The 27,092-nt window shown below is 38.9% G+C and overlaps 1 protein-coding gene across 1 annotated transcript in view; it reads left to right on the top strand.

The window, feature by feature from the left end:
* LOC104677536 (titin) overlaps positions 1–27,092 on the top strand; it is a 273,229-nt gene that overhangs the window by 74,283 nt on the left and 171,854 nt on the right. The window contains 51 exon segments of the mRNA XM_030916357.1: positions 2–280; positions 396–683; positions 799–1,077; positions 1,170–1,228; positions 1,230–1,452; positions 1,547–1,825; positions 1,935–2,213; positions 2,315–2,593; positions 2,719–2,996; positions 2,998–3,007; positions 3,141–3,419; positions 3,565–3,846; positions 3,939–4,217; positions 4,336–4,614; positions 4,727–5,005; positions 5,108–5,395; positions 5,642–5,920; positions 6,135–6,416; positions 7,457–7,735; positions 7,854–8,135; positions 8,967–9,245; positions 9,362–9,649; positions 9,809–10,087; positions 10,181–10,459; positions 10,568–10,846; positions 10,959–11,246; positions 11,372–11,659; positions 12,235–12,516; positions 12,774–13,052; positions 13,173–13,454; positions 13,607–13,885; positions 13,988–14,275; positions 14,466–14,744; positions 14,839–15,117; positions 15,216–15,494; positions 15,630–15,917; positions 16,058–16,345; positions 17,671–17,952; positions 18,181–18,459; positions 18,872–19,153; positions 19,270–19,548; positions 20,074–20,361; positions 20,470–20,748; positions 20,862–21,140; positions 21,233–21,511; positions 22,110–22,397; positions 22,537–22,824; positions 23,594–23,884; positions 25,640–25,927; positions 26,496–26,588; positions 26,711–26,996. Coding sequence (XP_030772217.1) covers positions 2–280; positions 396–683; positions 799–1,077; positions 1,170–1,228; positions 1,230–1,452; positions 1,547–1,825; positions 1,935–2,213; positions 2,315–2,593; positions 2,719–2,996; positions 2,998–3,007; positions 3,141–3,419; positions 3,565–3,846; positions 3,939–4,217; positions 4,336–4,614; positions 4,727–5,005; positions 5,108–5,395; positions 5,642–5,920; positions 6,135–6,416; positions 7,457–7,735; positions 7,854–8,135; positions 8,967–9,245; positions 9,362–9,649; positions 9,809–10,087; positions 10,181–10,459; positions 10,568–10,846; positions 10,959–11,246; positions 11,372–11,659; positions 12,235–12,516; positions 12,774–13,052; positions 13,173–13,454; positions 13,607–13,885; positions 13,988–14,275; positions 14,466–14,744; positions 14,839–15,117; positions 15,216–15,494; positions 15,630–15,917; positions 16,058–16,345; positions 17,671–17,952; positions 18,181–18,459; positions 18,872–19,153; positions 19,270–19,548; positions 20,074–20,361; positions 20,470–20,748; positions 20,862–21,140; positions 21,233–21,511; positions 22,110–22,397; positions 22,537–22,824; positions 23,594–23,884; positions 25,640–25,927; positions 26,496–26,588; positions 26,711–26,996 — 13,645 coding nt within the window.

The raw sequence follows: 27,092 nt of genomic DNA on the forward strand, positions 1-27,092 counted from the left end.
GAACCTGCCAAAATCATTGAGCGAGCAGAACTGATCCAGGTGACAGCAGGAGATCCCGCCACACTGGAGTACACAGTGACAGGCACGCCAGAACTGAAGCCCAAATGGTACAAAGATGGGAGACCCTTGGTCGCCAGTAAAAAATACCGAATAAGTTTTAAAAACAATGTTGCCCAGCTCAAATTTTATTCAGCTGAGCTGCACGATAGTGGCCAATACACATTTGAGATTTCCAATGAAGTGGGCAGCAGCTCCTGTGAGACTACATTCACTGTATTAGGTTAGTATTTTTAGAAAATGATGCTGCATATGCATTTAGGCCAACAAATGGCCTAAAGTCAATCACTGAGCACTTTTGTATATTGACCATTTCTCCCTTCTTGTGCCACAAACAGATCGAGACATTGCTCCATTTTTTACCAAACCCTTGCGCAACGTGGATAGTGTTGTTAATGGTACCTGCAGACTGGACTGCAAAATTGCAGGCTCCCTCCCTATGAGGGTGTCCTGGTTTAAGGATGGCAAAGAAATAACTTCTTCTGACAGATACAGGATAGCATTTGTGGAAGGCACAGCTTCTTTGGAGATCATCAGAGTAGACATGAATGATGCAGGGAATTTCACTTGTCGAGCCACAAATTCCGTGGGAAGCAAAGACAGCAGTGGAGCCCTGATTGTGCAAGGTTGGCTGGAGACTTTGCATTTTATCCTTATTAAAGATTATGTTCAAATTAAGTCGTCTTCCCTTAGATCAGACCTCTTAACCCTTTGAAATTCTTTCTTATACCCCTTCTTCAGAACCACCCAGTTTTGTAATTAAACCCGGCTCAAAGGATGTTCTGCCTGGCTCAGCAGTCTGCCTGAAGAGCACTTTCCAAGGATCTACTCCTCTCACAATCAGATGGTTTAAGGGCAACAAAGAGCTGGTTTCTGGTGGAAGCTGCTATATCACCAAAGAAGCTTTAGAGAGTTCCTTGGAACTTTATGCAGTAAAAACCTCTGATTCAGGCACATACACATGTAAAGTCAGCAATGTCGCTGGAGGCGTGGAATGCAGTGCAAACTTGTTTGTAAAAGGTTTGCGTTGTTTTCTTGACATCTTTGTGCTACCCTTGTTATACATTCTCTCCTCTTTCTCACATTTCTTAATAAATTCCTTCCTTCCACAGAACCTGCCACATTTGTTGAAAAGTTAGAGCCATCACAGCTGTTAAAGAAGGGAGATGCCTACCCAGCTAGCCTGCAAAGTAACTGGTACCCCTCCAATTAAAATAACATGGTTTGCAAATGATAGAGAAATTAAGGAGAGCAGCAAACACAGAATGTCTTTTGTGGAGTCTGCTGCAGTTCTAAAACTGACAGATGTTGGCATCGAAGACAGTGGTGAATATATGTGTGAGGCCCAGAATGAGGCTGGCAGTGACCACTGCAGTAGCATTGTAATAGTCAAAGGTTTGTGTTCACTTTGCCTCTTGTGTTGCCAAAGTTATGGCCCATGGCACAGACCCCTCCTCCCTTAATGCAAATCATTCCTTTTTTACTGTAGAGTCACCTTACTTTACCAAGGAATTTAAACCAATTGAAGTCTTAAAGGAGTACGATGTCATGTTGCTGGCTGAGGTGGCAGGCACTCCTCCCTTTGAGATCACTTGGTTCAAAGACAACACAACCCTGCGAAGTGGTAGAAAGTTTAAGACCTTCATTCAGGATCATCTGGTTAGCCTGCAGATCCTCAAGTTTGTAGCTGCAGATGCTGGTGAATACCAGTGTCGGGTGACCAATGAGGTGGGCAGCAGCATCTGCAGTGCCAGGGTGACTTTAAGAGGTTAGTGTTGGTTCCAATGATGGACTGGCTCTGCTGAAGAGTCAATTCTTCTTTTTAAGCCAGTTTTACTTTAGGGATGATATTGATTGAGAATTAATTCTTCTGTTAGAACCCCCATCCTTCATAAAGAAGATCGAGAGTACCAGCTCCCTCCGAGGAGGCACAGCTGCCTTCCAGGCCACTCTGAAGGGCTCCTTGCCAATTATGGTGACTTGGCTAAAAGACAACGATGAAATCACTGAAGATGATAACATAAGAATGACCTTTGAGAACAATGTGGCCAGTTTGTACCTCAGTGGCATTGAAGTCAAGCATGATGGGAAATATGTCTGTCAGGCCAAAAATGATGCAGGAATACAAAGATGTTCTGCATTACTCTCAGTAAAAGGTTGGTTCAGAAAGTTTGCCTTGGGTTTGAGGAAGAAATGCAGATGTAAGCCTTTCAGCAGGGTGATGCACAACCCACATCTATCCCTTTGTTTTCTACAGAACCTGCAACAATCACCGAGGAAGCTGTGTCTATAGATGTCACCCATGGAGACCCAGCCACTTTGCAGGTTAAATTTTCAGGGACTAAGGAGATTACAGCCAAATGGTTTAAAGATGGCCAAGAACTGACCCTGGGCTCAAAATATAAAATCAGTGTTACTGATACAGTCTCAATACTGAAGATTATTTCTACAGAAAAGAAAGATAGTGGAGAATATACTTTCGAGGTCCAAAATGATGTTGGGAGGAGCAGCTGCAAGGCTAGAATTAATGTATTAGGTTGGTATTGTTCTTCTATAGGGAGGATTGGGCATCTCCATGCTCCTTCTTCCCTTAAAATTAAAAAAAAAAATACAAGTTAGTAGATTGACCTTTTTTTTTTTGTTTGCTTTTTCATTGAATAGATCTTATCATACCTCCTTCATTCACCAAAAAGCTGAAGAAAATGGACAGCATTAAAGGCTCTTTCATTGACTTAGAATGTATAGTGGCTGGGTCACATCCCATAAGCATCCAGTGGTTCAAAGATGACCAAGAAATATCAGCTAGTGAAAAGTACAAATTCTCTTTTCATGACAATACTGCCTTCTTGGAAATCAGTCAACTGGAAGGTACAGACAGTGGGACATACACTTGTTCTGCCACCAATAAGGCAGGGCACAACCAGTGCAGTGGGCATCTGGACAGTCAAAGGTTGGCAAATTTTACTTCCACTTATCAAGAACTTACAAAATATTTTTCTTTCATTTCTCAATTTTTACCTTTATTGCTAAGTTATAAAATAAAACTTCCTCTTTTCTTTTGCTTCTTTTTTCTTTCACCCCAGAACCCCCTTATTTTGTGGAAAAGCCACAGTCACAAGATGTCAATCCCAACACAAGGGTTCAGTTAAAGGCTCTTGTGGGTGGCACTGCACCCATGACAATAAAGTGGTTTAAAGATAACAAAGAGCTACACTCAGGAGCAGCCCGCTCGGTTTGGAAGGACGACACCTCTACCATTCTAGAGCTCTTTGCAGCCAAAGCTACTGATTCCGGAACCTACATTTGCCAACTAAGCAATGATGTTGGCACAGCAACCAGTAAAGTCACTCTCTTTGTAAAAGGTCTGGTCTCTACATCTCCTCACTTTCTTGCTTGTCTAAATTTTCTTGCCTGGGGGTGGGGAGGGAAAAATGCTTAAGAAAGCAGTTTTGCCCAGTGACCTGTTTTTAAAAATATTGAACATCACAATTCTTTTTCCATCTTTAGAACCTCCTCAATTCATTAAGAAGCCAAGTCCAGTCTTAGTGCTGAGGAATGGACAGTCAACAACATTTGAATGCCAAATAACAGGCACTCCTGAAATTCGAGTGTCTTGGTATCTAGATGGGAATGAAATAACAGCTATTCAGAAACATGGCATTTCCTTCATTGATGGTTTGGCCACTTTCCAGATTTCTAGTGCCAGGGTAGAAAATAGTGGGACTTATGTCTGTGAAGCTCGAAATGATGCGGGCACGGCGAGCTGCAGCATTGAACTCAAAGTGAAAGGTTTGTGAATGGAATCTATTCTCCATTTTGGCTGTGCTGCCTGATAGGTTTGGAGTCTTAAGTAAGCTACTGTCTTCCTTTTGAATCTTTAGAACCTCCCACCTTTATCAGAGAGCTGAAGCCTGTGGAGGTAGTAAAGGATAGTGACATGGAGCTGGAATGTGAAGTTACAGGAACACCTCCGTTTGAAGTCATTTGGCTGAGGAATAACAAGGAAATTCGAAGCAGCAAAAAATACACGTTGACTGACAGAGTGTCTATTTTTAACCTCCATATAACCAAGTGTGACCCTTCAGACACTGGGGAATACCAGTGCATTGTATCCAATGAAGGTGGCAGCTGCTCTTGCAGTGCTAGAGTTGCCCTGAAAGGTCAGTTTTACAAGAAGGAGCCTACCAAATAAAAATTCTGTAAGGCTTTTTAATCTTATGATTATGGGTAGGAGTTACAATATGTCTCTTCTTTTCACACTTTTTTATTTAACCACAGAACCACCATCGTTTATTAAGAAGATAGAAAATACCACTACTGTTTTGAAAACTTCTGCCACTTTTCAGAGTATCGTGGCAGGTTCTCCTCCTATTTCTATAACCTGGCTAAAGGATGATCAAATTCTTGATGAAGATGATAACATCTATATTTCATTTGTGGACAGTGTGGCCACACTTCAAATCAGAAGTGTGGATAATGGACACAGTGGGAGATATACGTGTCAAGCCAAGAATGAGTCAGGAGTTGAGAGGTGTTATGCTTTCCTTTTAGTACAAGGTTTGTAAGCTATTCTCTTTCAAAGATAGTCTACAGAGACAGTTTCATGAGCAGACATTATTTCTAGTGGAGTTATCAATGTAACTCATCCACATTTTCATTTCTACTACAGAGCCAGCTCAAATCATAGAGAAAGCTAAATCAGTTGATGTTACGGAGAAAGATCCCGTGACTTTGGAATGTGTTGTGGCTGGAACACCAGAACTCAAAGTGAAATGGCTTAAAGATGGGAAACAAATAGTTCCCAGTAGATACTTTTCAATGAGTTTTGAAAACAACGTGGCCAGTTTTAGGATTCAGTCAGTAATGACGCAGGACAGCGGTCAGTATACTTTCAAGGTGGAAAATGACTTTGGAAGCAGTAGCTGTGATGCCTACCTAAGAGTGCTAGGTTTGTATCTTTACCCCAGCCAACTTCCCTTATTTATAGTATGTCTTTTGTAAACAAATAGCAAGAGATTAATGGATGTGTTTTGCTGTTTGCATTGGACAGATCAAAATATTCCTCCATCATTCACCAAAAAATTAACCAAAATGGATAAAGTTCTGGGCTCTTCTATTCATATGGAGTGCAAGGTTTCTGGTTCACTTCCCATTAGTGCTCAGTGGTTTAAGGATGGAAAAGAAATATCCACAAGTGCAAAATACAGACTTGTATGCCATGAGAGATCTGTGTCTCTAGAAGTTAATAATCTGGAATTAGAAGATACTGCAAATTACACATGCAAAGTGTCAAATGTAGCAGGCGATGATGCATGCAGTGGCATCTTAACTGTGAAAGGTTAGAATTTCTTTACCTCTTCTTGGTTCTTCTTTGTGAATGGTTCTTAAATTTATCACTCTTACCTTTGTATCCTTTAGAGCTAAAATCTCTATGATTCTGGCTCTTTAGACACATATTCATTGTGTTCAAGAAATATTTAGCCATTGTCTCTTTTCAAGAGTGTTTTCTTAAATGTCCATAAAACTGTCACAATAATTCAACTGCAAGCAACTTAATTAAATATATCTCTCTCAAAATCTATAGAACCACCAAGCTTCCTAGTGAAACCTGGGCGACAACAAGCCATACCTGATTCTACAGTGGAATTCAAGGCAGTACTAAAAGGAACACCACCATTTAAAATAAAATGGTTTAAGGATGATGTGGAACTTGTCTCAGGTCCTAAATGTTTCATTGGCTTGGAAGGGTCGACTAGCTTCTTAAATCTCTACTCAGTGGATGCTTCTAAGACTGGACAGTATACTTGCCACGTTACCAATGATGTTGGTAGCGACTCTTGTACTACAATGTTACTTGTGACAGGTGTGCACGTTTGATTGCTTTTATGTTTCTGTCTGACTGTGTCTATGGTTCTCTGTATTCAGTTACAATGTCTCTAAACAATCAAGAAAGTAGTATTCTTTCTAACATAGTAGACAGTATTTTCTCACGTTTTTCTCTTCCCTATGTATTACCTAATTTAACTATTGTTATTTATTTCTGTTCCCTCATACTCTCCTCTTTCCTGACTCTTTAGAACCACCAAAATTTGTAAAGAAATTAGAAGCATCCAAAATTGTGAAAGCAGGTGACTCTTCACGACTTGAATGCAAGATAGCTGGATCCCCAGAAATCAGAGTTGTATGGTTCCGAAATGAACATGAACTTCCAGCCAGTGATAAGTACAGAATGACTTTCATTGACTCAGTGGCTGTCCTACAGATGAACAATCTCAGTACTGAGGACAGTGGAGATTTCATTTGTGAGGCTCAGAATCCTGCTGGCAGCACAAGCTGCAGTACCAAGGTTATAGTAAAAGGTAGACATCTTGTTCTTGTGTTTCTCATTAAATGAAAACTGTCTTCTCCCCTGGGTATTATAGCTCTTTATTCATTTACTATCATTTTAGTTTCCATTTGAGATCATAGAATATTTTTCTGAGCTAGTATTATTTCCCTTTTTAGATGTTTTTCCTTCTTGAATTTTGCTTACATGTAACTAGTCATCATGAAATATTTTTCTGTTATTCCAGTGTCATAATTCTGATTACCTCAACACATTTGCCAAACATCAAACATGATGTTCCAGAACTGCACACAAAAAAATGAAGTAGGCATTTAAAAATTAGTCTTTTGCCTTCAATCAACTTACAGATATATCATTCTCACTATAATCTATATCATTAACAACAAGCACCATTTACTATATCTATGCAAAGTGAGAGCAATACAGGTTTTAAACTTATGTTTAAAACAGGACAATCATATTTTTTCCTTCTCTCTCAAGGATCACTTCCTATCTTTTAAAAATTATATGACTATACCTTGGTACAAACAGTACCCGTATTTTTTTGCTGCAATTTTCCTGTGCCTTTTTTTTTTTTTTTTTTTTTTGTCACAAAGGCCAAGTTTGTCTTGTGGTACGACAGTTATTGCAGTAATCATTTGCTGAAATGGAAGACTTAGATCACAGATGTTGTGGTGACTTCCAGGTGTCTGTTACAGAACGTATACAAAAAAACATCCTTGAAATTAGAATTCCATACTTAGTGCAAATCCTATTTATTGCTATACTTGCTTGTTTACAATTTTTGTTTCAATCTTTGTAGCCTAAGATACATCAGTAAGGGGGAGTAGACAGAATGTTGAACTTTTCAGTAACAACATCTAGGATCTATCTGGGTTCTCTGCCCATCTAGCTGGTTATCTTGTGAAGGCTGTTATCCCATGGAGTGATAGTGCTGGACTCTACTTACCCATTAGAATATCTTAACTTTTTTTCCAATGTAAAGACAAATAAAAAACTTTCATTCTGTGAAATTCAGTAGCCCAATTCATGAGAAATTCTTGTTTTTTACAGAGCCACCTGTTTTTAGCAGCTTCCCTCCTGTAGTAGAAACCCTTAAAAATGCTGAAGTCAGTCTTGAATGTGAACTTTCGGGAACACCACCGTTTGAGGTGGTGTGGTACAAAGACAAGCGGCAACTCAGAAGCAGCAAGAAATACAAGATTGCATCCAAAAACTTCCACACAAGTATTCACATTCTCAATGTGGACACTTCAGACATCGGTGAATACCACTGCAAAGCACATAATGAAGTGGGAAGTGATACTTGCGTTTGTACTGTAAAACTGAAAGGTAAATATAGTGCATTCACATGGCAGAATTGTCATAAATGTGCAAAATCCCATTTTTCGCACTCTCACATGATGTGGACAATCTTTTCAAAAATCTCCATCCATCTTTTCCTGTCCAGAACCACCAAGATTTGTCTCCAAACTGAACAGCCTCGCTGTTGTAGCTGGAGAGCCTGCTGAATTACAAGCATCCATAGAAGGCGCCCAGCCTATTTTTGTCCAGTGGCTTAAAGAGAAGGAAGAAGTGATTAGAGAAAGTGAAAACATCAGGATTACATTTGTGGAAAATGTTGCAACTCTGCAGTTTGCGAAAGCAGAGCCAGCTAATGCTGGAAAGTATATCTGCCAAATCAAGAATGATGGTGGAATGAGGGAGAACATGGCCACACTGACCGTCTTAGGTTGGTACAATAACCCACGATAGAAACTGGTGCCAAATGCTGGAATGAATTACTAAGAGTTACTGGCAGACTCTTTTTCTGAATTTCTTCTAGGACTGTAGTTATCCTCATCTATTTGAAAGGTCAAGAGGAAAGACATAGTTGATCTTTCAAACACTCTTTTCTGTTTCTGTGATTCTAACAAAAGTAAACATCTGTTTTATTGTTTAATAACTACCTGTCTTAATCAATTAGCAGATGTAATCATGACTCTCTTTGATTAAGCATGAAAGAATACAGAGCCCAGCATGTGCTACAAGAGTAATTGTTAAAACTAACAAGAACTCCAAAGGTTGGCATTTGATAGCAAAGCTTGCACATAAAATTAAATGACAATTAAACAATTGTTTGAATAACATCTTTCAAAGAATTGTCTTTAGCACCTTAAAGTAGAGCAAAAATACCAAGTAATTCACAGTAACCTGTAGCCTTTGCTCTACAGAGGGTCAAGTGGAAATCAATATATACTATCTAATGCACATTGTTTAAATCGTTTTGAGTTGAGTCATGCATGAACATATATTTCTTAAGAATAATTGTTATAAGATGACAGCAAGAGTGGTGGGAAAAGTAAAAAATAAAGAAAAAAGAAAACTAAAAAGAAAAAATATTAAAATAAAAATTAGCGATCATTCTATGATTGCATGTAATTATGGAATCACACTTTAAAGTCGAGAGAGCGAGCACCCTAACATAACCATCTCATTGGGAGAAACAATCTTAGTGAATGTGATAGTAGAGACACAGTAAAGATCCCAGACTTTGACAAATGGATATCATGTTTTATTTCAGAGCCCGCAGTCATTGTTGAGAAGGCAGGACCGATGACAGTGACTGTAGGAGAAACGTGCACTCTGGAGTGTAAGGTGGCTGGCACTCCGGAACTCTCTGTTGAATGGTACAAGGATGGAAAGCTGTTGACCAGCAGCCAAAAACACAAATTTAGCTTCTACAACAAAATCTCTTCCTTAAAGATTCTCTCAGTTGAAAGGCAAGATGCAGGCATATACACTTTCCAGGTTCAAAATAATGTTGGGAAAAGCAGCTGCACAGCTGTAGTTGATGTTTCAGGTTAGTTCTGCTATTTTTCTCTGGTTGCTTATGCAAATTCCTTTTACAAGTTTCCTTCTTTCAAGTCTCTTCTATTCTTTCAAATCATGATGAGTCTCTTATCTTTCCTCACACAGACCGAACAGTTCCTCCCTCTTTCACACGAAGACTGAAAAACACTGGTGGGGTGTTAGGTGCCTCTTGCATCTTGGAATGCAAAGTAGCTGGATCATCACCCATCTCAGTTGCCTGGTTTCACGAAAAAACTAAGATTGTCAGTGGAGCAAAGTACCAGACCGCATTTTCAGATAATGTCTGCACATTGCAGTTGAATTCTCTGGATTCATCAGATATGGGCAATTACACATGTGTGGCTGCTAATGTCGCTGGGTCTGATGAATGTCGCGCAGTGCTAACTGTACAAGGTCAGTAGACAGTCCAACTTGTAAGGAATTTCACACAAACTCCTCTTCAGGTGCACATCTATGTTGACAAACATTCGAAAGTGCTCTAAAGTTTTATTCAAAATTGCAACTCCATTTGAAGCTTACAGGATCTTTTCATTGTTCTCCATGTCTATATAGAACCACCCTCTTTTGTGAAAGAACCTGAACCTTTGGAAGTACTACCAGGGAAAAATGTAACCTTCACAAGTGTTATTAGAGGAACCCCTCCATTCAAAGTTGGCTGGTTCAGAGGTGCCAGAGAACTAGTGAAAGGAGACCAGTGTAACATCTATTTTGAAGACACTGTGGCAGAACTGGAATTATTTAATATCGACATATCTCAGAGTGGGGAATACACCTGTGTGGTTTCTAACGACGCTGGCCAAGCATCTTGCACTACCCGTCTCTTTGTAAAAGGTTTGCTCAAGTGGATTTGCTTTTTCTATTTTCTGTATACTGACATCCTTGTGTTTTTATTGTGTTTAACTGCTGTGCTTTGTCACTTACTAGAACCAGCTGCATTTGTGAAGAGATTAAGTGATCATTCTGTAGAACCAGGGAAGTCCATAATTCTGGAGAGCACCTATACTGGAACACTTCCAATTTCTGTCACTTGGAAAAAGGATGGTTTTAACATAACTACCTCTGAAAAATGTAACATAGTCACAACAGAGAAAACTTGTATCCTGGAAATTCTGAATAGCACAAAAAGAGATGCAGGACGGTATTCCTGCGAGATTGAAAATGAGGCAGGAAGGGATGTTTGTGGAGCTCTGGTATCTACATTAGGTGCGTTGTCTTATTGTCTTGTAAATCATTTGCATTCTTCTAACAGGTAGCATAGTTTCTTTGATATTCATTAATTCCAGTTGCTGATTTTGAGCCTTTCTTCCTTAGAACCGCCTTATTTTGTTACGGAACTGGAACCTCTGGAGGCATCAGTTGGAGATTTGGTTTCTTTACAATGCCAAGTTGCTGGGACACCAGAAATTACAGTGTCTTGGTACAAAGGAGACACCAAATTACGGCCAACTCCTGAATACAGGACCTACTTTACAAACAATGTGGCCACGCTTGTTTTTAATAAGGTGAACCTCAATGACAGCGGAGAGTACACATGCAAAGCAGAAAATAGTATAGGAACTGCTTCTTCTAAGACTGTGTTCAGAATTCAAGGTGACGATATTTTACAGATTAAGAAATTCCTTTTTTCCTTAACTCTTGTATCTTTATGATGAAGTTCTCATTTCATCTCCTAATGCCTTAAGTATTACATGTCTCCCTACAGAGCGCCAACTCCCACCTTCCTTTGCAAGACAATTAAAGGACATTGAACAAACTGTGGGGTTACCTGTTACACTCACTTGCCGATTAAATGGCTCTGCACCCATCCAAGTGTGCTGGTATAGAGATGGAGTACTTTTAAGAGATGATGAAAATCTACAGACATCATTTGTAGATAATGTGGCAACTTTAAAAATTTTGCAAACTGACTTGAGTCACTCTGGCCAGTACTCTTGCTCAGCTTCCAACCCACTCGGAACAGCATCTTCTAGTGCTAGACTCACAGCAAGAGGTTTGTTCACATGTCACACTTTTTCTTTGCAAACTGTGACTTCATATTTCATTGTCAAAGTAGAAATGAACAATGGCAAAAAAAAAAAAAAAAAAATACACATTGCCTTTCTTCTCATCTTCCAGAACCCAAGAAATCTCCCTTCTTTGACATCAAGCCTGTGTCTATAGATGTTATTGCTGGAGAAAGTGCTGATTTTGAGTGTCATGTTACTGGTGCTCAACCAATGCGAATCACTTGGTCAAAAGATAACAAGGAGATTCGTCCTGGAGGAAACTATACAATCACATGTGTGGGAAACACTCCTCATTTGAGAATTCTTAAAGTAGGCAAAGGAGACTCTGGTCAATATACTTGCCAAGCAACCAATGATGTTGGCAAAGACATGTGCTCAGCTCAGCTCAGTGTAAAAGGTATCATTCCATGGCTTTTCACAATATTTGTTTCCTCACCATGTTTGCATAATTGTCTTATAAAAGTTTCTTTGGTTTTTAAGTGTTTGAGATAAACTAACTGGACATGTTAGAATTTGTGTATTAGTGTTGGAGGCAACATTAATCAAAGTTGTGTTTTCTCTTTATATTGTTCTTTACATTAGGGTATCTCTAAGTGTAATCTTATCAAAAAGTATTGTTTAATTGAAATTTGTTAAATGTCATTTTAACTGTCTAGTCCATTTTTTAATGCTTTCTTGTTATATGGCATTCTGATTTATTACTAAATGTTGATCAAATACATCTATAATACATTAACTTTTATGTTTTAACTTACATAGTCAAACTAAAAAAAGTATCAACTAAGTTATTAAAAATGTTATGAGATTATTTAACTTAAAAGATAACTTATTTTACTGCAAAATCCTCAGAAAGTATATTCTTAATAACAAACCAGTTTAAATATAAATTCATGGGATCTTCAGCTACAAAAACAAGCTCTTTTAACATGTATAATAAATATCCCTCACTGACTGTTTCGTTTGGTTTACTAGAACCTCCAAAGTTTGTTAAGAAATTAGAAGCTTCAAAAGTTGCAAAGCAGGGAGAATCCATTCAACTGGAATGTAAAATAAGTGGTTCCCCAGAAATCAAAGTTTCATGGTTCCGAAATGACAGTGAACTTCATGAAAGTTGGAAATACAACATGTCATTCATTCATTCTGTGGCATTGCTTACCATCAATGAAGCTAGTGCTGAGGACAGCGGGGACTACATTTGTGAGGCTCATAACGGTGTTGGTGACGCCAGCTGCAGCACAGCGTTGACAGTGAAAGGTTAGACACACTAAACTTCTTCGTTTCTTTATCCTCCTCTGATCTGGGCTCTTAGCAAGGTTATGAGCTCCAAACTAAAAGGATAATTAAGGTTATTTTGTTGCAATTCTTCAACAAGTTTTAATGAATTGTCATTTCTTGTGTCAGCATGTATTGTCTTATGATCACACCAGTCAGTCTTCAAGGTTCTAGATTTAATTTTTTCTTCCTTTATAGTAAGCACGTGCTCTCATTGTTTATCTTCTTTTTTCTGGTAGCACCTCCTATTTTCACCCAGAAGCCTTCTCCAGTAGGAGCTCTTAAAGGTTCTGATGTGATTCTACAATGTGAAATTTCGGGAACTCCCCCATTTGAAGTAGTATGGGTTAAAGATCGAAAGCAAGTTAGAAGCAGCAAGAAATTTAAAATCACTTCGAAAAATTTTGATACAAGTCTTCATATCCTTAACCTTGAAGCCTCCGATATTGGGGAATATCACTGCAAAGCTACTAACGAGGTGGGAAGTGACACGTGTTCTTGCTCTGTCAAGTTCAAAGGTTTGTATACACGGGCACAAAAATATATGCCCCTTACTTCTATCTGTTCTTGCCTAACTAATAACTTGTGTGGCCATGATTCTCACATTTTTTCCTCTAACCACAAATTTCTTTCATCAGAACCGCCACGATTCGTGAAAAAGCTAAGTGACACCTCAACACTTATTGGGGATACTGTTGAGTTACGGGCCATAGTGGAGGGCTTCCAGCCAATTTCTGTTGTCTGGCTGAAAGATAAAGGTGAAGTCATCAGAGAAAGTGAGAACACCAGGATTTCATTCATTGATAACATTGCAACCCTCCAGCTGGGAAGTCCAGAAGCATCTAATTCTGGAAAATATATATGCCAAATCAAAAACGATGCTGGAATGAGAGAATGCTCTGCAGTCTTGACTGTACTAGGTTAGTAGCAAAGCACAGCCAGAGGAAAAAAATCAAGTTAATTGATCCATGATTATTTTCCTCAAATATTCCTCTTATCCAGTAAAACAGTGATTGTACTCTTGAGTTTGAAAGGTGACTTTGTTTTCAATGCAAAATACTTCTTCTTTTAGAACCAGCCAGAATCATAGAGAAGCCAGAACCCATGACTGTAACTACTGGAAATCCTTTTGCATTAGAATGTGTAGTGACTGGAACACCCGAACTCTCAGCCAAGTGGTTCAAAGATGGAAGAGAATTGTCTGCAGACAGCAAACATCACATTACATTCATCAATAAAGTGGCTTCCCTTAAAATCCCCTCTGCAGAAATGAGTGACAAAGGGTTATATAGCTTTGAAGTGAAAAACAGTGTTGGCAAAAGTAACTGCACTGTATCTGTCCATGTTTCTGGTGAGTAGAATGAGATTTTTGTGCATATACAATATTTCCACGGGGTGGAGGGGCACAGAATAAAACTTCTCTTTAAACGCAAAACTACCCTTCCCCACATAGATCGGATTGTGCCTCCTTCCTTCATCCGCAAGCTGAAAGACGTGAATGCCATCCTGGGGGCCTCAATTGTTTTGGAGTGCCGAGTCTCTGGTTCGGCCCCTATTTCAGTTGGCTGGTTTCAGGACGGAAATGAGATTGTTAGTGGGCCCAAATGTCAGTCCAGCTTTTCAGAAAACGTCTGTACTTTGAATCTGAGCTTGTTGGAGCCCTCCGACACAGGCATATACACGTGTGTGGCTGCCAACGTAGCTGGTTCCGATGAGTGCTCAGCAGTCCTGACTGTGCAAGGTCAGTGTGCAGGGAAAAAGCTGCTGCTTCTCTAACATCTCTTTCATGTGGATGTGATGTCTGCCTTCCCTGGAGTTTCTTTATTTTGTCTTCATGTTTAGTCTTAGCTCCCTTTTTTTAAGGAGCAAAAGCACTTCTCACTTGGATTTCTTTCTTCTCTTAATCTCCCCTTTCACCTTGCAATATCTAGAACCACCATCTTTTGAACAAACCCCCGATTCTGTGGAAGTTTTGCCTGGAATGAGCCTCACATTCACCAGTGTCATCAGAGGCACCCCTCCTTTCAAGGTCAAGTGGTTTAAAGGCAGCAGGGAACTGGTGCCTGGGGAGTCATGCAACATCTCCCTGGAAGATTTTGTCACAGAACTGGAGTTGTTTGAGGTGCAGCCATTGCAAAGTGGAGACTATTCTTGCCTCGTTACTAATGATGCTGGCAGTGCTTCCTGTACCACACATCTTTTTGTGAAAGGTTTGCTCTTTCCCCCAATATGTGCATCTTTTAAAATTTCTCTTAAGTCTTCATTAGAAGACATGAATTTTACCCTCATGTTTTCTCCTTATAGAACCAGCCACCTTTGTGAAAAGACTGGCTGATTTCAGTGTTGAGACAGGAAGCCCCATAGTTCTCGAGGCCACATACACTGGCACACCTCCAATCTCAGTGAGCTGGATAAAGGACGAGTATCTTCTTTCACAATCTGAGAGATGCAGTATTACTATGACAGAAAAATCTACCATACTGGAAATTCTTGAGAGCACAATAGAGGATTATGCACAGTACAGCTGCCTGATAGAAAATGAGGCCGGTCAAGATATCTGTGAAGCTCTGGTGGCTGTCTTAGGTGTGTTGACAGCTACCTCTTTTTATTGCTCTTTCACTTCAAACATCCTCTTTTACATGGCATGACTGACTGATTGATTACCATCCTTTGTACCATAGAACCACCATACTTCACCGAACCTCTGGAACATGTGGAAGCAGCCATTGGAGAACCTGCAACTTTACAGTGTAAAGTGGATGGAACTCCAGAAATTAGAATTTCTTGGTATAAAGAACACACAAAGCTACGATCAGCTCCTGCATATAAAATGCAATTCAAAAATAACATTGCTTCCTTAGTAATCAACAAAGTGGATCACAGTGATGTGGGAGAGTATTCGTGCAAGGCAGAGAACAGTGTGGGGGCAGTCGCTTCTTCAGCTGTGCTTGTTATCAAAGGTGATGATGGTGTTGTTTAACCTAGTGTGTGTGGACAGATTCATTTTCTTAAAAACATCAAAATTTTCGTGGATTGAAATATGTTGTGGATGCTTTCTCACTTGTAAATAAGGATTATCTGTAACTTCTTTACAGAGCGCAAACTTCCACCTTCCTTTGCAAGAAAACTGAAAGACGTTCATGAGACTCTAGGCTTCCCAGTTGCATTTGAATGCCGCATCAATGGCTCAGAACCACTTCAAGTGTCTTGGTACAAGGATGGGGTTCTTTTGAAAGATGATGCTAATTTGCAGACATCTTTTGTTCATAATGTAGCAACTCTTCAGATTTTACAAACTGACCAGAGCCACGTAGGGCAGTATAATTGCTCTGCTTCTAATCCTCTTGGGACCGCTTCGTCCAGTGCCAGGCTCATTCTCTCAGGTGAGTAACTCACACTATCCTCTTCACTGTAAAGCAGCTTCACTGCTCCAGGCCACCAAAAGGCTGGTGCCATTTAGTTTCTGCTGTGCATATGAGAGCATGGAAATCAAAATCACCATGTTGGTCTTCATTCTTTTCAGAGCATGAAGTGCCTCCTTTCTTTGATCTAAAGCCTGTATCAGTAGATCTTGCTCTTGGAGAAAGTGGTACTTTTAAATGTCATGTAACTGGGACTGCACCAATCAAAATCACTTGGGCCAAAGATAACCGAGAGATACGCCCTGGAGGCAACTACAAGATGACTTTGGTAGAAAATACTGCCACTCTGACAGTTCTCAAAGTAGGCAAAGGTGATGCCGGGCAGTACACCTGCTATGCAAGCAACGTCGCTGGAAAAGACTCTTGTTCTGCTCAGCTGGGTGTACAAGGTACTTGTTAGAGTGAAGGAGCAAGATCTCTTTTACATTTTCAGTATCTTAAAATATAGGAGGGTGGGTGTGCTTGAGAGAGAGCTATGTTTAGGACCAGGGCTTAGTGATTAAAATGGATCAAGTGGATCAAGGACCTTCCAAATGGAGACAAGTATTTTTTTATTACTTTAAAAAATTTTTTTTAAAACTAGGAAAACATGGACCAAAAGTCCATTTTAAGAGATTAAAAATAGAGACTAGAGAGAGATAACCAAAACTCTACAAAATTGCGAGAAAATCCTAGTGTGAAAGGCATTATCATAGGAGAAAAAAGCGAAGTTGTTGCAAATAACTTGTTTTCCACAGTACTTAGTAAATGAATGGATTTTGTCCCTCTAAGGCATAGCAAAACTCCAAACCATCAAGTCCTTCAAGGAGAATTCAGATGAGAATGATAAGTTCAACTTACTTTCCTCCACTAGCCCCACTTAAATAATAGTGGAGGTCAGCGGCTGAGGAGTAGGTAGATCAGTATCTGGTGTTATGGAAGGCAGTCATGTGTTTCTGCCACATGTTTATAGCTACTAGTGTTAGCAATTAAATAGTTTACTCAATGGACTGCTAGTCAAGTCCATTAGAGTATTTTTAAGGGTTTTTATGGTGTGGTGGTTTATAAATATCTTGAAATTAAAATATAAATAGATTTAGCAGCCCATTTGCTCTATGACATATAGCTAATCATTTTCACTTCCCTATGCCTGAATTTTTTGCTTCAATTAATGAGGAAAGCATTACTCTCACACACTTCAGAGGAAAATTATGAAGTTTGAAGAAATATCCATTTAACACCTATAAGAGGAAAATGGCATTTTAAAAATATTAGGATATCCGAACCATTTTGCCATTCTGGCTCTTCATGCTATGTAACTGAGAGCATTGCAGCCTTAGGACACAGTTCTCCACTGGTTCACATACAGGACAGTAACCAAACTCTCATTCCCCGTGGACCTCAGAGGGCTTCCACTGACAGATACATGCAATTATCTCTGATCTCGGCACTAGAGAAGGGACTTTTTTGCTGGGGAGAGGACGGCACATTAGAGAGTAACGTCTTTTTCTCCTTCCTTTAGTAATAATACTTGACGTGGATCCTTACAAAAACAAGGGTATTTTATTTTAGAAATGTTCTATTTAGGTTTCATTTAACTCTTCTTCCTTGAACTGCATAAATTTGTTTTCCAGAGCTAAAGACCTCTCTAGCAAAGATTATTTTTTCCACCTCATCTTGAATTATATGCATCTTTTCCATCCCTTACCTTTTGTGTTTCCTTTTGTTTCCATAGAACCACCCAGGTTCATTAAGAAGCTAGAACCTTCAAGAATTGTGAAACAGGACGAATTCACAAGGTATGAATGCAAAATCGGCGGGTCTCCAGAAATCAAAGTTTTATGGTACAAGAACGAGACTGAAATTCAAGAGAGCAGTAAATTCAGAATGTCATTTGTTGACTCGGTGGCTGTGCTGGAAATGCACAATCTCGGTGTTGACGACAGTGGAGACTACACCTGTGAGGCCCACAATGCAGCAGGCAGTGCCAGCAGCAGCACGTCCTTAAAAGTTAAAGGTCAGAGCCCTCCCCACCTGTGTATTTTTCATGTTAGCCTCCTCTTTAATTGTCCTCTTAACTCCCTGTTTGACTCTCCAACGATGTTTTAAAATTGGGAAAGGACACAGTAAAGAATTGAAAGTGTTTTTTTCACTCTTTCTATCTCCGATGGAGTGGAAGACTCATTCTTCCTTTTAACTGTATACTTACATAATACATCCGTATCTTCCTTTTTTCCAATTTTAGAACCACCCATTTTCCGCAAAAAGCCTCATCCTGTCGAGACACTGAAAGGAGCTGATGTTCACCTTGAATGTGAGCTTCAGGGCACGCCCCCATTTCATGTTTCTTGGCATAAAGACAAGAGAGAACTTAGGAGCGGCAAGAAGTACAAGATAATGTCTGAGAATTTCCTTACCAGTATCCACATCCTGAATGTTGATGCTGCAGACATTGGGGAATACCAGTGTAAAGCCACAAACGATGTGGGGAGTGACACTTGCGTTGGTTCCATCACTCTCAAAGGTTAGATGGACTGCATTCTCTTCTGCTCACTACTTCCCTTCTAATTGTAATAGTCTGTTGCCCCCTTCACCCTAGCTCAGTCTTATCACTAGCAGCCTATTCCACTTTCCCTTTGTTTCCTTTCCAAGTCCTTTTCTGTTTAGTCTGCATTCCATTTCTAAATCCTACTAAATATCCTTTTAGATAATGTTGTCATTAGGTTTTCATTGGATTAAGAAAGCTGGAGTGGATGAGATATTCAGCTTTCCTACTGAATATAAACTTTAATGTGTCCCTGCTCGCATCGACCAAAAATGCCTCTTAAATGGAAATGATACATTATCACTAATTTGATTCCTAGCATTCATGATTTGAGCAAAATGCTGTCAGTCCCACACATTTTAAAACCCAGGCTTTCCTCTTTTTTCATCAGCACCACCAAGCTTTGTGAAGAAGCTCAGTGACATTACTACTGTCGTTGGTAAAGAAGTTCAGCTGCAGACTATCATTGAAGGCGCTGAGCCCATTTCGGTGGTGTGGTTCAAAGATAAGGGGGAAGTCGTTAGAGAAAGTGACAACACATGGATTTCTTATTCAGAAAACATTGCAACCTTACAGTTTTCAAGAGTGGAACCAGCCAGTGCTGGAAAATACACTTGTCAGATCAAAAATGATGCTGGGATGCAAGAGTGCTTCGCCATGCTATCCATTCTCGGTTAGTACAAAGACGATGTTATCACAGATACAAGGCACACACTCACCAGGATCTGTGTTTTCTTTAGTTTTTCAATTTGAATTTAAAATGTGGGTATCTATTACATTTCATTCCAGAGCCTGCAACAATTGTAGAAAAGCCAGAATCCATAAAAGTTACCACGGGAGACACCTGTACCTTGGAGTGTACAGTAGCTGGCACCCCTGAACTCAGTACTAAGTGGTTTAAGGATGGAAAAGAACTAACAAGTGACAACAAATACAAAATAAGCTTCTTCAACAAAGTATCTTGCCTTAAGATCATCAAGGTGGCACCGAGTGACAGTGGGGTATACAGTTTTGAGGTGCAGAACCCTGTTGGTAAAGACAGCTGCACAGCTTCAGTGCAGGTTTCAGGTTGGTTGATTTCTTGGGCTTTTCCTTCATCATTATAATAATGTATTTCCTGATTTTCACAAATGTATATGGGTTGTTCCATCTTCTATAGGATAACATGAGTCTTACATCTTCTGAATCAGCAAATTCAGAGGCAATACCATCTGTAGAATTCGAAGAAAACCACATTCAAATGTTATATCCCTTTCTTTTTGTGGAATTTCCAAAATGATGATAGGAATGAAAAATAGTCCCTGGATAAGGTTAAAGCAGTCTTCCTTTATGCTGAAATAGTTCACCACATAATGCTTCACGGCAAAGAGAGAATAAAATCCCTAGCAAGTCAACCATCACATTCTGCCCACTGATTCTCTAAGCTTTTGATAGTGTGAACCCATAGAGGATTTTTTAATACCCTCACAAAAGAGCCAAATGGATCTAGGGATATTCCATCAAGAAGACAGTTCTCTCTTCAAGTCATTTTATAATTGTTGTCCTTTGTTTTTGCTTTTTTTTTTTTTTTTTTTTTTTTTGTATCACATTCAGACCGAACCACTCCTCCTTCATTCACAAGAAAATTGAAAGAGACAAATGGTCTATCCGGTTCCTCAGTTGTAATGGAGTGTAAAGTCTATGGGTCACCTCCAATCTCTGTCTCCTGGTTCCATGAAGGAAATGAGATCAGCAGTGGAAGGAAATACCAGACCACCCTGACAGATAATACTTGTGCTTTAACTGTGAACATGCTGGAAGAATCAGACAGTGGTGACTACACATGTATAGCTACTAATATGGCTGGTTCTGATGAATGTAGTGCTCCTTTGACTGTGAGAGGTCAGTTTACAAAACAGTAAAATGAATTGCATTTCACAGTTTATTAAGCATGTTTGTCACAACAATTCACAAATCTAAACCTTTTCTGATATGTGCTTTTGTGTTTAGAACCACCATCTTTTGTTCAGAAACCTGATCCCATGGATGTTTTAACTGGGACCAATGTAACTTTCACCAGTATCGTAAAAGGAACACCTCCTTTCAATGTTAGCTGGTTCAAGGGTAGCAGTGAAGTAGTACCAGGGGACAGATGCAACGTGTCCTTGGAGGATTCAGTTGCTGAACTGGAATTGTTCGATGTAGATACATCACAAAGTGGAGAATATACTTGCATAGTTAGCAATGAAGCTGGCAAGGCTTCTTGTACAACACATCTCTACATAAAAGGTTTGTCAGACTGCTCTTCTAGATTTATATGGTTACTAATTAGATGTCTCTATGTCTCTATGTATGTGTGTTTGATATTTTCAATTGATATATTTTCAATTTGGTCACTTTAGCCCCAGCCAAATTTGTGAAGAGGCTGAATGATTACAGCATAGAGAAAGGAAAAGCCCTGATCCTAGAGGGTACATTCACTGGAACTCCTCCCATTTTGGTTGTCTGGAAGAAAAATGGCATAAATGTAACTCCTTCTCAGAGGTGTAATATAACTACAACTGAAAAATCAGCAATCCTGGAAATTCCAAGTAGCACAGTAGAGGATGCAGGACAATACAACTGCTACATTGAAAATGCTTCTGGAAAAGATTCCTGTTCAGCACAAATACTCATACTAGGTTTGTCATGATTGCACATTCTTACCTTTGTATGCAGTCGATGATCTGGCCCGTCTCCTTCATGACTGATTGATTATCTCTCTTGGCTGCAGAACCACCGTATTTTGTCAAGCAGCTGGAGCCAGTTAAGGTGTCTGTTGGAGATTCTGCCTCTCTACAATGCCAGCTTGCTGGAACCCCTGAAATTGGGGTATCCTGGTATAAAGGAGATACAAAATTGAGACCCACTACGACCTACAAAATGCATTTTAGGAATAATGTTGCTACACTGGTTTTCAACCAGGTTGATATTAATGATAGTGGAGAATATATCTGCAAAGCTGAAAACAGCGTGGGAGAAGTTTCTGCATCAACTTTCCTTACCGTTCAAGGTGATGGCAATATTTTTAAAGTGAACGAATTTGTGTTTCTTTTGAACAAGTTTTAAAATGTCTGGGGAGGCCTTGTTTTTAGGAAAATCTTTCCAAAGTCTTAATATTCTGCTTAAGTAATCCTACTTACAGTCAGTGGCTTATCTTTTTCTGTGGATTTTACAGAAAGAGATAATATGACTAAATCTTTCATTGGAAGGATTATGCAATCATTTGCTTCTATAATTAAATCTTTTTTTAAAAGTGATCATATATTTTTAATTCCACCCCATAAGTATCTCATGCAAATTGCTAGAAGGCAGTCTTTAAAATTACAGGAATCTGCTGCTTGCCCAGAGACATGCCTTCAGCCAACCAATTGCTTTACTGGTTTTTAGATTGTTTTGCACCTACTGTGCATAAGGGTTGGTCTCAGAGTGATACTTTTGCTCCAGAAATCTATATGCTTTTCTTTATTCCCAAGTTAATTCAAGAGACGTTAATAATTCCTGATTTTTAAAAGAAATCACATACATACGTGCGTTTTGTATATATATATAATTGTGAGAAGAGCATTTAGTAAATTAAAGTGTTTGTTACTTTTATTCTGTTCCTACAGAGCAAAAACTTCCACCATCATTTTCTCGACAATTGAGAGATGTTCAAGAAACACTTGGACTGCCAGTTGTTTTTGATTGTGCCATAAGTGGATCAGAACCTATCTCTGTGTCTTGGTATAAAGATGGCAAGCCATTGAAAGACAGCCCAAATGTACAAACATCATTTTTGGACAATACAGCCACACTCAATATTTTTAAAACTGACCGGAGCCTTGCAGGCCAGTATTCTTGCACAGCTACAAACCCTATAGGCTCTGCTTCTTCTAGTGCCCGGCTCATTCTTACAGGTTTGTGGATTCTTAAACTTTTATTTCTATAATTAAAGTATTGTAATCAAATGTGAAATTAGGGAGAAATTTCTGTGTCAGTAAACTGACATGGTCCAGATATTGAGCCTGAAACCTTGTCTTTCTGCTCTACTATTAGAGGGGAAGAACCCACCCTTCTTTGACATCCCTCTTGCCCCTGTGGATGCTGTGGTGGGAGAAAGTGCTGACTTTGAGTGCCACGTCATGGGCACACAACCGATAAAGGTCAGCTGGGCCAAAGACAACAGAGAGATACGAAGTGGCGGAAACTACCAGATTAGTTATCTGGAAAACAGCGCCCGCCTGACAGTCCTCAAAGTAGACAAAGGAGATTCTGGACGATATACCTGCTATGCTGTGAATGAAGTGGGAAAAGACTCTTGCACAGCTCAGCTGAATATAAAAGGTATCGTTTATTTTATAAGTGATCCCACAAAAGTGTAATCATTTTGTAGTATATCCTGAAGGTGTAGTTTTTATGATGATGAATGCAGTTTAGGACATTTTTAAACAAAGGAAAAGAAAATGTTTAAGAGGAAATAAGTTTATCTAGAGAAGAAGTCATTTTTTAAATCTGTATTTCTTTCTTTTCTCGAGACAGGGTCTCACTCTGTCACCCAGGCTGGAGTACAGTGGCATGATCTCAGCTCGCTGCAACCTCTGCCTCCTGGGTTCAAGTGATTCTCATGCCTCAGCCTCCTGAGTAGGTGGGATTACGGGCACCCACCACCATGCCCAACTCATTTTTGTAATTTTTGGTAGAAACGCGGTTTCACCATGTTGGCCAGGTTGGTCTGGAGCTCCTGACGTCAAGTGATCCACCCGCCTTGGCCTCCCAAAGTGCTGGGATTACAGGCATGAGCTACCACACCCAGCTTATAATCTATATTTCTAAAACTTTATATATTCCATATGATACTGAGACTACCCCTTCTTTTTACAGATTTGTGATTCTGTAAATGACCGTGAGTTATTTCTTATCACCCACCTTGTAAGTCAAAGAACAGTTTAGAATAAGCTGGTAGAAGGAGACTGAAATGTTTAGGAACATACACTGATATAGTGTATTTAGTTGGTTAGCCTTGATTTTTAACTAAAAATATGAGATTTTTTCCTTGAAAAGCTTCATATTAGTAATCTGCTTCTGGATTCTACTTCATATGAATTTCTTACAGAGCGGCTCATCCCACCAAGTTTCACTAAAAAACTCTCAGAGACAGTAGAAGAAACAGAAGGGAATTCTTTTAAACTTGAGGGACGTGTGGCTGGTTCCCAACCTATAACTGTTGCCTGGTACAAAAATAATATAGAGATACAACCAACTTCTAACTGTGAAATAACATTCAAGAACAACACGTTAGTGCTGCAAGTCAGGAAAGCAGGCATGAACGATGCGGGTTTGTACACATGCAAAGTGTCCAATGATGCAGGCTCTGCTCTGTGCACATCTTCAATTGTCATCAAAGGTGAGTTATCCTCACAGCCCCAACCTGCTGTTTTGTTCACTGCCTGTTATATAGCCATGTGCATTTCTTATGATATCTTGACCATGTAAGTTATAACAAATAAAAATACACATTGTTTAACTGTGTATTTATCACTCCACATGTTTACTAAAAATATAAATTATTGTAATTTAATTATGTGTCTTTCCAAAGGAGGTGTCATTTAACAGACTAATATCTTAGGTTTCTAAATCATATCCCCAAATTCCCTTAGGTAGTTAGAAGTTTCAGCATACTCTGAAATGTGTGCATACGTGACATATATTTTTATGAAGTACATTTGTTTTGAATTTTTTCTAATGTTCATCACCAAATATCACACTAACTTGACTATTATTGAGTTATACATTATATCACAGTCTGAAACTTTCTCCTTTCTAAGTGTATTTCTAAAGGATTGTTGTTTAATGTATATTGCCCAAAGCTTTGGACCTGCAAACAAATATTAATCCCAGACAAAAGGGTAACATTTGCCCAAAAAGAAAAATAATGGGTAGAAAACATTACATATCATTATGGAAGATTTATTTAAATACACAATCATAGCTTGAGACAATGAAATAGACTATGTTGTTTAAGGATATCTTTATCTGTTTCTCTTCACTGTAACGGCTTCCAGTAATTACAACATAGCTTCATCAAAATCACATTAAAAACTAACCTCTTAGAGCAGCTTGGAATTAATTACCAACTCTTATGATCTGGTTGATTATCTCACAGTGCACAGATAGTAAGTTTTTATTAATAGGCTGATATTACTCATAAGTAAATATCACTGAGTTGTCTTAAAATTCCAATTTCATCACTCATTTAATAGAATTTAGATGCATTTAGTTTTAAAACACATTTAATAAAATGAAAAACATATACTTAGCAGTGGCTTATATTCATGATTTACATTCATGATGGTTTTACCATGGGCAGATAAATGCTTTCTATAGAATTCTGAAGCTATTTGTAAAATTTTTTAAAGGGTAGACATCAGAAGTTTTAATATTTGCAATAACAAAAAAAAATGGCCTTATTCTTTCTAGGTACAGGTCTCAGAACCATTGAACAAAATCATTATATACTACTGAGTTGTACATGGCCTTCCTATCATGTTACTCATCGAGGTCTTCATCATTGGTCTTCAGTTAAACACTGAGCTTCAACTCCTAATTCCTTTGGGCTAAGATTGGATTTTAAATGCCACTGTGGCTCCATTTAATAGCTAAAGATGAACATCAGAGAAAATCACATATAAATATGTGGGCTCATGTATTACTCAGATGTTAGCTTTCTTTCCTAGAGGGTAGCAATCACTGCTGCTGGAAATAAGCAGAATTCCCAAATAAGCCTTTCATTTTCAGGGTTCAGCAAAAACGCAGCTGTACACAGGTTTCAGAGAATTAATAGTGTGCTACATGGCAAAGAAGTTTATAGTAACTGCCAATGTCTGCAGTGCTTAGTCAGGACACAGATGCTGGGGCAATTTGTGGGCAGCCTGTCATGTGTTCTTTGCTTGTTTTTAAACCTTTATCGTTTTTAAAAATCCAACAAATTTAAACTACTGTCTTTAGAGAGGAATAAACCAGACACATAATTCTGTTCTACTACAGCAACGAGTGTTACCTGTTAGAGGCAAAGCTGGTTTTCTCTTCATTTGTTTCTCTTGTGGAATTTAATACTTTTTTTGCCTTTTTGTTCCTCATGAAAATACCTTTTCAATTCCAGAACCTAAGAAGCCACCTGTATTTGATCAGCACCTTACTCCAGTAACAGTGAGTGAAGGAGAATACGTGCAGCTCAGCTGCCATGTCCAGGGATCTGAGCCAATTAGGATCCAGTGGTTGAAGGCTGGCAGGGAAATAAAGCCTTCAGACAGATGCAGCTTCAGCTTTGCTAGTGGGACAGCTGTACTGGAACTCAGAGATGTGACTAAAGCAGATTCGGGAGATTATGTGTGTAAAGCTTCAAATGTGGCTGGAAGTGACACTACCAAATCAAAAGTGACCATTAAAGGTACAGACACCTCAAAAGTATTATGCAGTTCAAGCCAGCCACCACTCATGTTTATTTGCTTATTACAATTTCACTAGAAATGGAATCAGATTTTTAGAAATATCAGTTGTTGCTCATCTGCAATTTGTAGGCTCCTTATTATAATTGAAATATTAGATAATTTAACAGAAATAATGTCAATACAAAGTATCTGAAATTATTACAAGTTTACCACTCTTCTTGAACCTCTTTTCACCATATCCAGTAAGATTTAATTAATGCAGTTCCAAAAATGATGCTATAATAATGTGATAGAAAGTAGACTGGTGTGATATACCTGGAAAAAATAAAACCAGGTCTAAAAATATTGACACTACTAACATGATTATAGTTCAACCTTTGATAGCTATCATTAGCATAAATGTCTGAGAAGCTGCTTTATCTTCTGTAACCCACCGTTACATAGGAAGAGAATTCTGCAGGACTTACTTATCACACTGCCAACCTCCTAAGGCTTATTTTTAAAAGGGGGATATTAATTACAATTTTGAGGTGATTGTAGTAACAAAACATGTAAACGTTTTTTCAGACAAACCAGCTGTGGCCCCAGCAGCCAAGAAAGCTGCAGTAGATGGAAGACTCTTTTTTGTGTCAGAACCTCAGAGTATCAGAGTCGTAGAAAGTAAGTGTACTTCATGAGAAGTACATCTTCATCTATCTGGTACCTTTTACTTATGATTTAATTTTGGAAGAACTGATTTTAGAAAATTAAATTTTTATTCACTTGTCTTCATTATTCCTTAGAAACCACTGCAACCTTCATTGCAAAAGTTGGAGGTGACCCAATCCCAAATGTTAAATGGACGAAAGGGAAGTGGAGACAGCTGAACCAAGGAGGTCGTGTTTTCATCCACCAAAAAGGCGATGAAGCAAAACTGGAGATTAGAGACACCACAAAAACTGATTCTGGGTTATACCGATGCGTGGCATTTAACAAACATGGTGAAATTGAAAGTAATGTTAACTTACAGGTGGATGAAAGGAAGAAACAAGAGAAAATTGAAGGCGATCTTAGAGCAATGCTGAAAAAGTGAGTTCAATAAAAACCACAAATTGTACAGTCAGCCCTTGGTGTAAGCGGGTTCCACATCCACAGTCAACCAGCCCCAGTGGAAAGTATTAAAGA

The sequence above is a fragment of the Rhinopithecus roxellana genome, chromosome 14, assembly GCF_007565055.1.
Source record: "Rhinopithecus roxellana isolate Shanxi Qingling chromosome 14, ASM756505v1, whole genome shotgun sequence".
Taxonomy (NCBI): domain Eukaryota; kingdom Metazoa; phylum Chordata; class Mammalia; order Primates; family Cercopithecidae; genus Rhinopithecus; species Rhinopithecus roxellana.